The sequence below is a fragment of the Nelusetta ayraudi genome, unplaced genomic scaffold (genome assembly GCF_046127955.1).
Source record: "Nelusetta ayraudi isolate G7.1 ecotype Tasmania unplaced genomic scaffold, CSIRO-AGI_Nayr_v1 ptg000023l, whole genome shotgun sequence".
Taxonomy (NCBI): Eukaryota; Metazoa; Chordata; class Actinopteri; order Tetraodontiformes; family Monacanthidae; genus Nelusetta; species Nelusetta ayraudi.
Genome location: NW_027466073.1, coordinates 437,398 through 453,959, shown reverse-complemented (window position 1 = coordinate 453,959; position 16,562 = coordinate 437,398). Strand labels below are relative to the sequence as shown.

General features: G+C 43.0%; 1 protein-coding gene across 1 annotated transcript in view; it reads left to right on the top strand.

Annotated features, from left to right (window-relative positions):
• itfg1 (integrin alpha FG-GAP repeat containing 1) overlaps positions 1-16,562 on the top strand; it is a 134,282-nt gene that overhangs the window by 102,756 nt on the left and 14,964 nt on the right. The window contains exon 15 of the mRNA XM_076028423.1: positions 15,211-15,335. Coding sequence (XP_075884538.1) covers positions 15,211-15,335 — 125 coding nt within the window. The remainder of the gene's footprint in view (positions 1-15,210; positions 15,336-16,562) is intronic.

Sequence of the window (16,562 nt, the reverse complement as noted above, 5' to 3'; positions counted from 1 at the left end):
AGTCGGACTGTATACATAGTTGAAGAATGAGTAGACGTATCAGAGTTGACGCACTCATTATTTCCCCACCGAAATGACAGCTGCAAGCTCCTGGCTTTGAAAGTGCTAGAAAAAAAAAGAAAAACTGACCCTAACCATCAATGGCTTGGAACTTTTTGAGGAGGATCACTGTGCCAAAGCCTAAATATGACTAAATATGAGGTCCTCCTGTCTGGTGTCTTCATAAAGAACATCTATAAGCTGTATCCCCACGCCACAGCACTCAGCAACAGTGGGCACTCACGGTGCTTTTAGATGTTTCCAAACCAGAATGACTTTGGACATACGTGAACGCAGATCGATCACACCGATGTGAAACCAAATAACAGCCATGATTCTGCCCTGAAAAGGGCCTCATTAGTCTCAGCTGCACTCTATTCAAACTCTGGAGCATTTTGCTTGGAATAAAAACTCGAGTGGCTTAAGCCGGAACGAATAATTGGTATGTGCCGGTTCAGCAACCGCCGCCAAGAGATCACCGTGAATATGGACAGCATGCTCTCTTATTGTTATGTGTTGCTCCCTTCCTCTGGCTCTGTTACTAATAGTCCCTCTCTTTCATTTATTTATGGGGCTTTCCCTGCTCCTACTTGATTCTACTCGGCTATGCTGTACTCAGCTTTTAAGGCTTTCCATTAGGTGGTAGTACGTAGTACCAGGTACTTTTTTTAGTACTTACTTTACTAGTGTACCAAGGGAGCTGAGTCAAGTCGAGTCAAAAGTTCTTACATCAATAGAGTGCAGACCACTGATTGGACCGGGAGAGACGACACTGGATGTTTCAAGTTAGTGGCTCCTTCTCAGAAATCAAACCCGGCATTTAAAAAAAAACTAATAATAATAATCTGGCTCCAGCGATTGTGTCGATTTTATCTATGGTGGATAAATACCAGGAAACCAGTGTTGTGATCAAATGACGACGTGCAAAAATTCAGAGGGAGCGAGAAGGTCCATCAGGTCTCTGAGGTGACGGCCGTCCACAAGCACCTTCTGACATTCTTAATGTGTTGAGAGAAACTGAAAAAAACTAATAAGTGATTGCCATTACAAGAATATGGTGATATAAATTTGGCATAGTTGGAATGTGCGGCTTTTTCGCTGCGACTGCTCCGCCCACATTGAGGTGGTACTCAATTGCTATTGAGAACATACGATGCAGAGTCGAGTCGAGTCTAAAACGGCTGTTTAAGAGAAATGCAACAATAGTCACAGTTTTTCAAACTTCAGTGTTTTTTATGTGTGGTGTCTGGAAAATGTGTTTCTCTGGCCAAATGTCCATCAAGGCTAATTTCTGCGACAAGTTGACCGACAGCCATAACAGAAGTCCACCAGTGAACCACCACCGCCTTTGTTTTAACATGACAATTATGTGAGAACTCACAGTGCTGCAACCCTCCACCGTTCCTCAGAACCACTGGTTTACTTCTGCCATGATTTCTCTGATTCAGCGGGTTACCTGTGCCCAGTCAGCTATCTCCAATTGCCAGCTTCAATCCCCTGCAGCATTCCTCTCTACAGAGGCGTCGCTATGACCCCATGTTGGCTTTATCACCTCTGAAGGTGGAATGTTGGTGAATCTATTCCAACCCTCCATGCTGGGTCTGCACCTTACCTGCCCAATGATGGGATTAGGACTGAACAAGGACCACGTTGGGAGCCTCGGCCACTTAAATAAACAACCCAATGGGGAAATATGCAAATTGATAGAGGAAAAAAAAAAACATCTGTTTTTCAAAAACAGGGCAAAACACTGCAGGTGTGAGAGTAGAGTGGAGGATGGAACACTGACTCTTTATCATTCATGATTATTATTTATGCTCTAGGCTGGTCACATCCAAGTGTGCTTCTGACTAAAGACCACTCTGCTGCAAGGCAAAGGCAGTCACTGAATATATATATATATATATATATATATATATATATATATATATATATATATGTATATATATATATATATATATATATATATATATATATATATATATATATATATATATATATATATATATATATATATATACGTATATATATATATATATATATATATATATATATATATATATATATATACGTATATATATATATATATATATATATATGTATATATATATATATATATATATATATATATATATATATGAATGGGTCACATGCATGTGACCCATTACCTTGACTTTGTCCCACAGCCATTTGATTTAATTCACACATCTACCTGGGAAAAAGAGCCATAGAAAGAATTTCCAAACAGAAGCACATCAATTGGTAGGTGATTTGATGAACAACCCAAACAAGACACAAGAGATGTGATAGGACAGAATTACATGAAACTGTAGGTCAGGAAACTATTTTAGCCAGCGTCACTTCCTGAGCACTCACCTTATCTTTCCAGGAAGCTGGGGGGAAAAAAATAAAAAATCTTCCTGCAATCTATTGTTGACAGAAAGATAAAAATGTCTTTGCCTTCAAAACTCTCTCTCTCTCTCTCTCTCTCTCTCTCTCTCTCTCTCTCTCTCTCACACTCTCTCTCTCTCTCTCTCTCTCTCTCACACTCTCTCTCTCTCTCTCCCTCTCTCTCTCCCTCTCTCTCTCTCTCTCTCTCCCCCTCTCTCTCTAACCTCACTCACACCAAAGATGTCTTGGCCTCCTCTCTCCTCCAACGATCTTCACTTCCCCTCCACCATGATGACACACAGAAAGGGAAGGAGGGATTATATTATGCCGGGTGACAGAGATGGGGTCAGAGAAGTCACGGCGTTAGAGCCGAGGAAAAAAAGAGGAAGGATAAAAGGGGTGAGAGGGTGCAGGAGGGATTGAATGTGTTAGATGGCAATGACAGACAGTGTAAGTGGAGCCCGAGAGGGATAAGTTAAGGATGATATAGCGAGCGCCAGTGGACTTCAAGGCCTGCGAAGGTGTGAGCTAAACTTTTGACCTGTTTGAAAAGTCTAAAACAAATTTAAAGGTCCAGTGTGTCAAATTTTTAAGTAAATAATGGTGCCACAAGATGGCAGCTAAGCAGGAGCAAGAGCCTTATTGCTGTATGTGTACCTTTTATACATATGAACCGTTCTCAGGTTAGGAAAACCAAATCACTTTTGTTGTACTGCGAGTATACACTTTTCTCAATGTATTTATGGGCAGTATTTTGCCAATATAAAAATCATAAATTTAGCCAAATTTTACACAGTGGGAAAAAAAAAACTGAATCAGGTACAGCCCGTCGCTCTTGTCACTTACTGTACATGCGTAAGCTTAAAAACTTCTAATAGGCTAATCGTGTTTAAGATTAATAGGCTTTGTCAAGATACAATCTGAGTGCCGACAAATTGTAGGATGTAGCGCAGGGAGAGGGCAGAGTGCTTTACAGCAATTGAATAAAATAAATAGTAAAGACAAACTAGGACCAACAACAGGGTCAGACAACAGGAAACAGGTTAACAGGGGATGACCATATGTACGTCGCTAGCAAAATTCGACCACTCTTCTGGGCCAGCGTGACCTTTATTTAGCATTGGCAAGGTCAACTTCCATTCAGATGCACCTCACTCATACTCCAGGAATACCAGTTTGATGAGTTTCTATAAATTCTTACAGTCATATGTTACACTCTATAGGTCAATTGTGCTTTTTTTTGGCCTGGTTTTCTTTTCTTTCTTTCTTTTTTTCAAGGAAACTCCTGTCAGCTTTGTCTTTGTACAAGTGACTTTAGGTTGACTTATTAAATGAAGGTGATGGGTATTAATAGAACAGAGAGTGGCTGGATGAAAACATCAGAATAGAAATCAAAGGTTCAGTGCCATGAATGCCAGTACAGTCAAATACACAGAGACGCTCTACCAGTGCACGCATAGCTACAGCATGGCGTGCCTACACACTCACTCACCGACATATATCAGGTATAATGTCACCAGCTTGTCTAAAAAGGTCAACAGCAGCACTCGGGATTTTTCAAAAAGCTCCACTCAAGACGTTTCTCTCTGCCTTTCACCAGAGTGTGGGTCCTGTGTGCGTGTGCGCAATGGCATGTGTTTCTTTTTAACCTTGTACATGCGTGTGTTCTTTGTTTTTCTTGTGGTTGCTTGTTTTTTTTTGCGGGGGGGCAGGAGCAGACACCAGCTTGCGGTGGTCCTTACTAAGCAGGTTGGATGGATGAGTCCTGGCTGTGATTCTGACAGCACCACACCTCATTGTCAACTGCCTACTGCTGAGGCAGGGAGATGGAGGAGGAGCCCAGTTGGCTGGTTGGTTGAAATGAGCGATGTCTCTCTCCACGGCCATTCATTTCGCATCCGAGACTGCGTAAACGGTGATGACGCTGCGTTAGATTACAGTCGACAATAGACAAAGACATCAGAGGCTTTTAATTCGGTGTGGCTGTCGGGCCCGAGATGAGCCGTCCTGAACTCAAAGCTGCATTCCTCTTGAGCGATGCTGCTTTACCTCCACATCTCTGTGCGGATGCCATCTCAGCTGGAAATGTGGACTCGGTTTGTGCTGACTGTTCCCTCTGTGCTTTAGATTTGTCAGGTGTATTGAAGGCAGAGTTGTTTGTCACCAGTCTGCAGTGCAGCTGGCTCACGGCTCAAAGGACAGAGAAGACAAATTAGCTTTATTCTAACGGAAGCACTTGGCAACCATCGGAACTAATGGAAATGCTCATTTAAAGGCTAGCGTATGTTCTTTGGAAATCTTTTTTTGTGTCTCCAAAGTATTTTCACATAGTTGGAAGAATCCCCCAAACACCCCCCCCCCCCCCCCGCCCCGCCCCACTTCCCCATCACCCCCATCCACCACATCTTTTTAAATTCATCAACCAAGACAGTGATAAATAACAAAAAAACAAGTTGAAAACAACCAAACATTTCTTAAATTAATCCAAAAATCAACAATGACCAGAATACAAAATAACTGTCTAACCACTCTCAAGACAACAAAATGCTTTACAAAACGAACCAAACACGCGTACATATTTTAATTTTAACATCATTTTTCCAAATGCAAACTTTTACTTGTTGTCAAAGTTCGCCCTCACCATAAAATCTGTTTGAAGGCCAAAGATGCTTTACAACACGGCTTCATGGCTGTATTGTGTGTGCTGACTTAAACACTTGAAATGATTATCAATTAATTTCTGTCATTTTTAACTCACTGGGGAAAGAAAAAAAAAAAAACAGTTGCGCTTTACCATATGTTTCAACTGATATATTGTATCGCGCACCGCACATTTTGGGCGGGACTGCTGATGTGCGGCCCACTGCCAAAGTGTTCAAACCAAGCAATTTTTGCATTAACCTCTTCCATTAACCCGCCATATTTGGCTGTTAGTGTCACTGAGACACAAATTAAAAAATGAACAGCGTAAAGCACAAAGAGGAGAGCGGCGCCGTTTGGCTCGCTGGCTGCAACAGACGGGCCCAGGTTGTGTGGCACACCAAGTAATTCCAATGCACAGTGGGGAGAGATGTGGGACTTGTAGTGAAGTGTGTGCGTGCGTGCGTGCGTGAGTGTGTGTGTGTGTGTGTGTGTGTGTGTGTGTGCGTGTGTGTGTGTGTGTGTGTGTGTGTGTGTGTGTGTGGCGTGGGATATGGGGTTGTTGTGGTGGGTTGTGGGGGACTCAATGGGAGGAGAATCATAACAGGCCCAGATCAACTCGGAGCGCTATGCACTCTGTCCAATTAGACTAATGAGTTCGGGGGATTAGCAGTGTCTCTCTCCCACACACGCACACACACACGCACACACACACACACACACACTTGTACACATTTATTTTACATTAAAGAAAAACACATTGCCCAAAGCAACTACACACATATGCCGCCTTTATCATTTCCCTATGTTGTGTACTGTTTAAAAATGCTAACTAGGTTTTAAAACTAAGTTTGATGCAAAGTGGGCGCATGGGGTCCTGTGTATCCGGCATGTGCATTGCAGTCGACTCTCCCCAAATCCATTTGTGTTTTCTAGGTTCTCCTTGTCATGCATGAGGGGGCGCAGTCAAAGCCAAAACTAACAAAACAACAAAGAATAGTAGAATAGAATAGAAGCATTTACTAAGCCCACATTGGGGAAATGTGCATAATTACAGCAACAGTACGGTACAAAAGAAGGAAAATGATATGAATTAAAGGGGCTTCATGGCGACTGGTGAAGCCGGGAATTATAGCGACCCGGCTGGGGGTTCATTGGCGAGGCTGCGACTCCGACAACCAGTTACACGGCGGGAAAAGTAGAACGATGGCGAACGAGACGGAGTGAAATGAAAATGGCCGGGAGACGGGGAAATGAGAAGGAGCTGAAGGCGCGCAGAAGAATAAAGAGTGGTGTGTAGAAAAAAAAAAAAAAGAAAAAAAAGGAGGCGAGTAGGAAGTGGGAGGAGTGGAGCGGCGGGAGATGAGAGCGGAGAGGCAGAGAAGAAAAAGAAGAAGAAATTGAGTGGAGAGACTGCAGAGAGATAACCCCTCTGCGGTGACCAGCAGAATTACTATTGATCAGCCTCTGCGCTCCTTCTCTTCTGTTTGTCCTGCGTCTCCCTCCTCCAGCCCTCTCTCCTGACTTTCATCCCTCCCTCCCTCCCTCCTTTTTCGCCACGTTATCTCTCTTTCCCTGTGGCAAATTCATGCGTTCCACGAATCGTCAGGAGGCTGTTTATTTTGTCTCTTGCCTTTTTTTTTTTTTTTTTTTTTATATATATGTAATTTCCACGTCCGCGCGTGAATCTTCAAATATCCCCCGGTTGAGAGGAACTAAACGGCTGTGCGTGTCCCAGCGTACGACGTTGAACTCGTCTCAGGGTGGTTGGTTTGTTTGCTCACTCGCTTGCTGAAAGGTTTTGGCGGGAGCCTCCCTCATTAGTGTGATAATGTCTGTAGCTCGTTAATGCTAATGCTCGTCCGTATTTCTGCCGCTCCGTGGGCACTTGGTTTAACGCTGCCAAAAATAGCCAAGCTGTTGCGCTGATGAGGTCAAATGGGCATTTTGATCTTATCTGTACAAATGTTGTTCAAGGCTGTTTGGCTTTTCTTTATTTTCAGTTGGAATGGCGCCATAAGGCTCATAAGAGTCTTAACTCTCCAACGCTGTTCTCTGCTGAACCTGCCAGGATTTTTTTTTTTTCTTACTTGTTCTTTTCAATGATTTTTACCACTTTTTGCTGGGAACTCTCATTAATATTCAATGATGGTTTTGTTGTACTACCTTCACAGTATAAAGGCTTACTCTCACAGTCATTTTCATTCACCTTGCAAACCTTCTCAACCCGTTAGACTTAAAAGTTAAGTGTGTAATATTTGGAGATTGGATTTTAAGAAGAAACAGCGACATCAAGTGGTTACATTTTAGATGCGGCACCACTTTATCACTTGTGTCGCGTACCTTCCCCTTCCCGAGCTCGCCAGTGAGCTACAGTGGCCTGAGCACACAAGCCCGGGGACCTCGTCCACCTTCTTCTTTGTTGGTTTATTTGAAGGCGTTCACCCTAAATACGAAATGTGCCGTCAGGCAGCTGGATTGCCCACACCAGGCTTCCTTAGAAATAAGGCGGTGCAAGATAGAAGCTAACTAGGAGGAAGACCCTTGATCTATTTATATTCTTATATAGTACATATAAGAACCGTTCTAAGGGTAGGAAAACCAAATGACTTTTATTGTATGGTGGGTATACACTTTTATTTGTACTTATTGGCAGTATTTTAAGGTTTTACAAATATAAAAATGATAAATTCAGTCAAATTGTACACACTGGACCTTTAAGCAAAATCTCATAGTTCAGGCTTGATAGGATGTAAAGAAAATTGCCTAAATGTCGCCAGACACTGTACGATTTTTGTCCATCTCAGATGAAAGACGGCCATCGCGCCACCATCCTGTCAAAGTCTTTGGTTTTGGCTCCAAAATGTTGGTCTGGCGTCGCACCGTGAGACAGGTTCAAGGACGGCCGCCAAACACGGCCTTCGATGGAATTCGGACAGTTTTACAGCCCACCACTACAAACCAGCCAACAGAAAAGCAGCATCAAACGACACATTTTTTGGTACATGTAGTGACTGTTTGTGTCAATGAATACTAGTAACGGTTACACTACTGTAAAATTGCTAGCAGAGGTGAATAAATGCGTCCCTCCTACTATCTCTGCAAAATAGACAAGTTGGCCAGCCAACTCCAAATTAATTCTCCTTTCTTTCTCTGCGCACGTGAATGCAACTCTTCCAAATGTTTCAAACTTGATTTTTCACATTTGTTTTAGCGGCGTGTATTGACATGGTGGTCCATCTTCATCCTGAACCTTGTTGCTTAGTCACTTCAGTCGCTGTTCTTTTTACTCTGCCGCAGATGGCAAAACATAACCAGGTGTTCGGTCACAATAGGAAGGCTGTTTTGACAAGGAGGGCGAGAGTGAGTGAGAGGTGTAAAGCACTTCCACTCCCACTTTGCACATTCAGCTCTTCACAGTCAGTTTTCCCTTCCTCATGTGAACGGCAAACATTACGCACAGTTTGCCGTCTGGGCTGCGTTCGTATCACCGTGCGTCAGTACAGGAGTGTGCGAGAGGCGGCACAAAGCTGGACAACGATAAGGCACCAACAACTACAAACCCCCCCCGCCCCCCCGGCGAATGACTGCAGCGCATGCACAACATCCACACACACACGCAAGTCAATGCCCTTATCTCGACGTGTGCTTGTGTGTGTGTGTGTGTGTGTGTGTGTGTGTGTGTGTGTGTGTGTGTGTGTGTGTGTGTGCTTGCGCGCACGCGCACGCGTGAGTGCGAGTCTGTCTGTCTGTGTGTGGGTGTGTGTGTGGGCTCTCTCCCTCCATCTCTGCAATTTGCTTCTTTTATCGCCATCATGGGAGCAAATGGTTTCTATAGCGACAGGCGCTGGGAATTTTTTTTTTTTTTTTTTGAATCCCAGAGAAAGGTGATAGAGATACACCGTGCTCACAACAGAAACCACCCCATGAATTTGTCCATCATCGCGCTAGCGCCTCCTTTCTTCGGGAAATTGATTACATTTTGGAGGGAAGCTTGATAATGTGCGTCAGGATTAGCTCCAAGTCTCGGTTTTGCCGGGAACTTAGCGTTAGTGTCGTTCTCTCAAAAGCAATGTTTTCACCACTGCTCTCATCAGTGTTTCTCGGTTTCAGGCTGAAATAAGCATCACTTCATCACGCCGTGTGTGCCGACTGCCGGCAGTGAAACCTCAACGCGGGGTGTTGCCTTCGCTGACAAGTGATGGGCACACACACACACACACACACACACACACACACACACACATTTTGCAGTAACTCCCTCAGAGGCATCCATGTCCTCTCCCTGGCTGTTATTCCCTCTCTAAAAATCTCACTTCTTTATTTATTTTATTCCTTTATTTATTTATTTTTGCTTGCCCATGAGGAGCGAGCTGGTATTCCAGGGCACAGAGTCGGCGTCCTCGCGATGTGACATTCCCCAAAGAGACAGAGGTTGAAAAACACTGATGTCAATGAAAGGGAAATTACAGAGACGTAGCACAAAGTGACCTTTCAAGCGTGACATTTACCGTATTCCAAATCCAGCATTACACTGTTATCACTTAATATGTCCTTTTCATTCTGCATGCCACAGCTCAGCACCATATGCGGGCTATGCCGTTCGCTCCGCTCTCGCCCCCTGTGGGAAAGATGGGGAAAAATGATTTTTGAAGAATGATAGCGCGCGCTGCGTTTCCGGTAAACATATTTATCCTTCAACCTGCTCCTCCCCCTTCACCATGCAGGTATTATACATTACATGCTGTCTAATCTGTAGTGATGATAATCAAACCTGTTTAGGTGGTGCCTCAAACTCAATAACAGTATTGTATAAGGGAATCTTATGCAGGTCCTTTTAAAATCTGTTTTCCATTTTCTCTTCTTTTTTTTTTAATGTTTTACGCCACATTATTTTTTATCTAATTTCTCACATGGTCATTAGACTGCAAATGATCGTGGTTTGTATACATGTCTCCAACACACATTGTATTTGCAGATTTCACTGAGTCACCTGACTTTCTGGGTGAACTATTCCTTTAGAGGCACCGCAGCAGAGTTCTGAGTAGAAGGCCACCTGCAGTAGTTAATGATCATCTCAGGAGCATAAGTTGTCAGTCAAAAAAAAAACAAATCCAAATGGTCATCGACAGTGTGTGGCCTTCATTTTTTTTTTTTTTTTTTTAAACTCTGCTTCCCGCACGAGGATTTGTGTTTGTAGTGTGGGAAAAAAATATATATATAAGATGCACAACAACACAAACAGGCTGACTGCCTTTGCTGCTTTGAATTGGATTTGTCTTCTAAGAGATGGCTTGGTCCCTGTCAGTCATGTGTGGAATCCCCTGCCAATGCCTCTGATGGCTCTCACACACGCACGCGCCGCTCACACACACACACACGGCAATGGACTTTGCATAATACCCTTTGCCAGCGTGGCCCGTGTTTGTGAAATGTGAAATGGGCCCCCGTCCAGCCACGGCCACGTTTCCTCGCCCATCGACACACACATACACAGACACACAACCTCTCAGCTGACACTGAGCCCAGGCCTCCTGCCTTCATGTAACCCTGCTTGATCCCTTATCAGACACACACACACACACACACACACACACACACACACACACACACACACACACACACAATCAGAGGCACTCCACCCTGCTGAGTGCCTGAGTGCATGCCATCCACCTGACGGGGAGCAGCAGCCTGTCACCAACATCACACCATGACTGGCTTACAGGTCCGACTGCTTCAAAAATCCCATTCTGTACAGACCAGTGAAGGAAGCACTCGGTAACATTAGGTCCATCTCTGCGCTGTTGAGCAGCCCCCCCCGGGGTGGGGAGGGGATGTATAGCTATCACCTTGTGGAAACATACACCTATAGTGGTAATGCTCGAATACACATGGGGTAGGTGTAAGAAAAATCATTTGTAGTAATGAAGACATGCAGGACTCCGACAGACAGCAGGTGGTTGTTGGAAACAAGTCCCACTGACTCGACCCAGTTCTCCATGTTTCTTCTTTAATTCTTGGTTGCAGTGGCGCCTCTTTTTATTCCAACAGTTATCGAAGAAAGACTGTATCAAGCTCAAACTGTATTAGCCCCATGTTTACAGCATCCTGCTGGAATGTTTGGTTCTGATTCTCCAAAAAAAAACAATACTTTGTATTGGTAGGATCTTCCGCAGTACACGTCCAGCAGAGGACATGTGGGAAGTTGTGGCTTGATGGAACCAATTTATAACTTTATATGGTCTGGCAATCTGGGTTTATGGGTAAAACTGTATATAGTAGTCAGTTTTACAACTGTCCTGTTTTTGTCTCTTCTGTGGCCTTGATTAATCCAGGACTGTCTCCTCATTGCACTCTATTTGAACCACATGCTGCAGTGCATGCACCTGGTAGAGTTTTGAAGGGTTTTTGTCAGAGTACCTGAACAGTTTCTAAAGAATTACTGCGTTATCTTGAACTATTTAAAGCGCCAGCTTGAAGAGTTTTTTTTCCCCTCAAACCTGTTTGACCAGTGAGTAAAGTGCTAGAAGGGAGATAAACGACATCAGCATGCATGTCATGTGAGGTATATATGATGATATGTAACACGTTTTGCTGTCAAACTGCTGACAAGCTGGGATGTATTGAATGGCTGAACCTGAGGACTGCCAAAAAAATGCCCCTCAACCTTTTTTTTTTTTTTTTTTTCTAACTTTAAAACGAGGTTAGATTGAGATTTTCTAATATAATTTAAGTCCAGGAAGCAAAGCTGTTATCGGGCTCTCAGCCTGCAATATGCAGTCCATCCACATTAGTTCTGATCACTGGCTGCCTCCAGGCCTCCCTCCCTCCTTCCCTCCCTCCTGTCTTCCTTCCTTCTCTTGCATCCTTCTCTCTCTCTCTCTCTCTCTTCTCTTTGTTTACCACATAGAGGTTGATTTATGTCGGCTGCACTTGGCAGAGTTGGGTGGCGTGGGCGAGATACAGCAGCTGACGGGGAGGCAGGGGGGGGGGGAAGAAACGTGTTTGGGGCGTGGAGGGGGGGGGGCGAAATGAGTAAGGCGAAATCCGAGTGATGCGTTGTGCAAAGGAAGGAGGGAGGGGTGGGGGGAGGAGATAAGCAGAGACGAGGAAACAAAGGGCTCTCGGGGTTGGATGAGAATAGTGAAGTGGGAGGAGGGAGGTTGTGTGAGGAGACACGGGGGGTGGGGGGGTTGTTAGACTGGCCTCAGGTGACCACCCCCATCCCCCCCCCACCCACCCCTCTGATCTGTATCTTTTATGACGCTGCTTAATGTCAGAACACAAGGACTCGAGGCACCTCTGGCTCCATCGCCGAACCCCCCTTCACCTCCTCCTCCCCTGACACACACACACGTGTAAATGTAATTACACGTGTATTTTATTTGTATCACAGTCAGTCACTGCCACAATAGGTCAGGTCGGGGCTGATTACACGACATTGAGTAAAAGTGAATCCTCTGGCAAAGGGAAGGGAGGAGCTGCTGCTGCTGCCGCTGCTGCTGCCACTGCTGCAGAAGACAGACGAGGGAGATTGGAGTCGTGTCTACATCCGCATCTCATAATTAGCCACAATAAGCTAGGCTTAAGAGCAGCCTTGTTCAGGAAATGTTTAAAATTGGCAACCTCACACTGACAGTGTGCTACTGCTGATTTTTGACACATTTTTTTAATGTTTAGAACATTAATTGGATGCACTGATCGCAAAAGAGATTCTGGAGCATCAGAATACCAACCAAAATATAAGTAGACGAGGTGTCAATCAGCACCATTTTCCACTGGATTGGTTATTAGACGGAGGCACTGAGAAAAAAAATATATTAAAAAAACACTTTTTCTTTTTTTTTATTTATCGATTTATTTTTTTTTACTGTTTAGTAGGGATGCACCAGTACCAGTATCGGTACCAATACCGGAATTGAGTACTTGACTCGTACTCCGTTACCACGTGCCTGCTTGCCGCTTCATCCAAACAGACGTGAGCCCATTTTGACTTTTCCTTCACTGGCTCCAAGTGCATTACAGAAATTAGAACGCAGCATTTCGTCGTCGTTGTCTTTTTAAACAGCATCTTGAACACGTTGGCAAGTTGGCAGCCGGCACTGTTGCCTTACAAGTTCTCAGATTCGCTTCCAAGACGCCTTTGCGCAGAGTTTGCTTGTTCTCCCCGGGTCTGTGTGGGTTCGCTCCAAGTACGGCCTCCTACCTCAGGGCGTAGACGTGCACATTAGGTTAATTGGCAACGCTAAATTAGCTGTAGTTGTGAGTGTGAATGGTTTTTATCACTACAGACCTTTCCACCAATTGGCTCGGCCAACTTGGTTTGTAATACTAACAAGTACCATTTTAGCATCGACCGAGTCGGAATTCCAAGCAAGCCGAATTTCACTGTCAACAAAGTGCAGACTGCTGATTGGACAGGGAGTGAGAAGAACAGGGCTTTTTTTTTTTTCAAAGAGCGTTTTACCTATTTTAACTCGGTGTGACGAATGGATTACACACGCAAATGCAGGACAACAAAGGTACACAGGATTAATGAGGGGCTCACTTTTTTTTTAATCAGAGCAAAAAATAAAATAAAATGGTCAGAACAGGCAAAGTTCGATATATGCCCGACAATCTCAAAGTCCTGGTAGCCAGTGAAGGTGAAGCTGCACTCAGGTACAGCAAAACATCTTCCAGTTGCAGGCAACCAGGCACAGGCAGAACTCTTGGCCAAGTGAGGAAGGCAGAAGCAATTTACCAGGACAGCCTGGTATCGGGAAGTCCAGCACAGTCGTGTCAGAAAATCAATCAATCAATCAATCAATCAATCAATCAATCAGTCAGTCAATCAATCAAAGCACTAAATCACATCCAAAGGCTTCTCAAAGCACTTTGCACAAGGGTGAACAACCAAATACATACAGAGCTCTCATAATATAGATGTAGTTGTGTATCGATAAATAATTCAAATACAGAAAGACAAGCATGAGTGTATAGCATATACAAATATAAACGTATTCGAAAATATAAATGTTGCTGCGTGCATGGCAAAGAAGAGTCTGGGGCTGAGTGAGGAGCTGGTGAAGATGCACCGTGTGGCTGATTGCAGGGGACGAGCGACTGGTGTGCTGATGAATGGAGTGAGAGCAGGTGTGGTGTGAGCGGTGGAAAAGTACTGAATGCAGGGTGAGAGACGGGGCCACACTGTGACACTCCTGGATTTGGGTTTGTGTTGCTACATGGCAACCTTGTGGTTTTAAATGTTCTACAGACAGTTTTTCTTTTTTCTTTTTCTTTTTTCTTTTTGGAACTAGATGTGTTTGGAATTCACACCAACCAAAAATGATTTGGAAATAGTCACAGAACAACATCAGTGTAATCGTAACCTGAACTGACGTTTTTTTTTTTTTTCCTTCTCCTTGCCTCACATAACGACATTTCTGAGACGAGCCCCTTCACCCCGACTCCAACAATTTGGCCATCATTTAACCAAACTAGATATGGTAATAGAAGAAGTAGACGAGGTGTCAATCAGCACCATTTTCCACTGGATTGGTTAATGGTTATATATCATTTTCTGCTGGGTTGGTTATTAGACAAAGGCACTGAGAGAAAAGGAAACAAAAACTCTTTATTTAATTCTATTTTATTCTATTTTTTCACACTTTAGTCCAGAGTCCAAACCCACCTGTTTAAAATAGGCTACTCTGTCTAACTGTGTTGTTCCATTTTATTTTAGTGTTATTATTTTATTATTTATTACTTACTCTGTGTGTGTGTGTGTGTGTGTGTGTGCGCGCGTGCGTGTTTGTGTTATTATTTTATTATTGAGTGCTCTGCTCAGACTCATAAAATATGTGCCGATACCATGACACCGATACCAGTTGTGTATGTGTGTGTATGACGTGTTTGTTCCATTTTTGTTTGTTCCGCAGTGAAACCTGTTCTAAAAAAAACATGCTGAGGAATGTTTGACAATAATAGAAAAATGAAAAGAAAATCATGTGTAATGGCCTCACTAGGTACCTGTGAGTACTGAAAAATCAAGTACTGCTACTCCACTGGTTCTGTAAACAAGTGGTATCCGTGCATCCCTACTTTTCAGTGAAATACTGAGTGCGACTGCTGACGTCTTGCCCTGTCCTTGCTCCGCAGCCGGCCAGCTGAGCCAGTCAGCCCACTTCTCCCTCCAGCTGCCCTACACTGTGCTCGGCCTTGGACGCAGCGCCAACTTCCTGGATCACCTTTTCGTCGGCATCCCACGGCAACCTGGAGAGACGGTGAGGAAGGAAAAAAACGAGTGTGTGTGTGTGTGTGTGTGTGCGGTTTATATAACCTGGTCAGTGCCCAGAGCCACTGGCTGACTCATGGTTTCATCGATGCTTTGGAGGAGGTGCAGTGAAAAAAAAAAAATACATACATATATATATACATATATATATATATATATATATATATATATATATATATATATATATATATATGTATATATATATATATGTATATATATGTGTAGTTCCTATCCTATATATGTATATATATATGTATATATATATATATATATATATATATATATATATATATATATATATATATATATACATATATACATTTTTTTTATATATATATATATATATATATATATATATACATATATATATGTATATATATACATATATACATATATATATATATACATATATAAAAAAATAAATAAAAAAAATGTATATATATATATATATATATATATATATATATATATATATATACATTTTTTTTATTTATTTTTTTTAAGAAGCTTTTTGAAGTCCACACCAAGAAAAAAACTATGGATTTTTTTCTTTACATTTTTTATTTTCTTGGGGCAATAATAGCAAGATTGAAAAAAAAAAAAAATCAGGTTGAGTTTGGTTTCAGCTCATTTTTCAATAGGATAAAAGCACTCAAATGTGCTCGACCAACAGTTGAGCAGAACGTTAAAGGGTTTTAAGGCTTTTCAAAAAGAGTGTGATAGAATTTGTCCTGTGTGGCTGGGACGTTGAATGTGTCGGCAATGAGTCAAAGGATAAAGGGAGAAGGAGGGACTGAGTTTCTGCTTCTGCTGGAGTGAGTCTTTGAAAATTAGGAAATTCACAAATCAGCGAAAACCGTTTTCAAATTCTCGTCCGCTGATTCTTACTTTGTGTTCTGTTTTGCTTTTTCTGCATGTCAACTCACCCATTAAGATGCTGCCCGTCAGCTCCTCATTCTTTCCACTTATCTCCCGCTAGTCTCTGGTGTAATTGTGTGTTGGTGTCTCTACTCATTCCTCTTCGTCCCGTCCCGTTGCTGAATTCCTCAAGTTGAGCTTTCTGTTAATCTGCTAAATCCTGCTTGGCGATAAGAAACCTTTGTTTGTGTTTGTTGTTGTGTACTTTTTTTGACTTTTTCTTCTGTGGTGTGTTGGTTTGTCCAAGATGGAGACGCACATTGGCGTCTCCAGTCGGGTTTTCAAGGTCTAATATTGC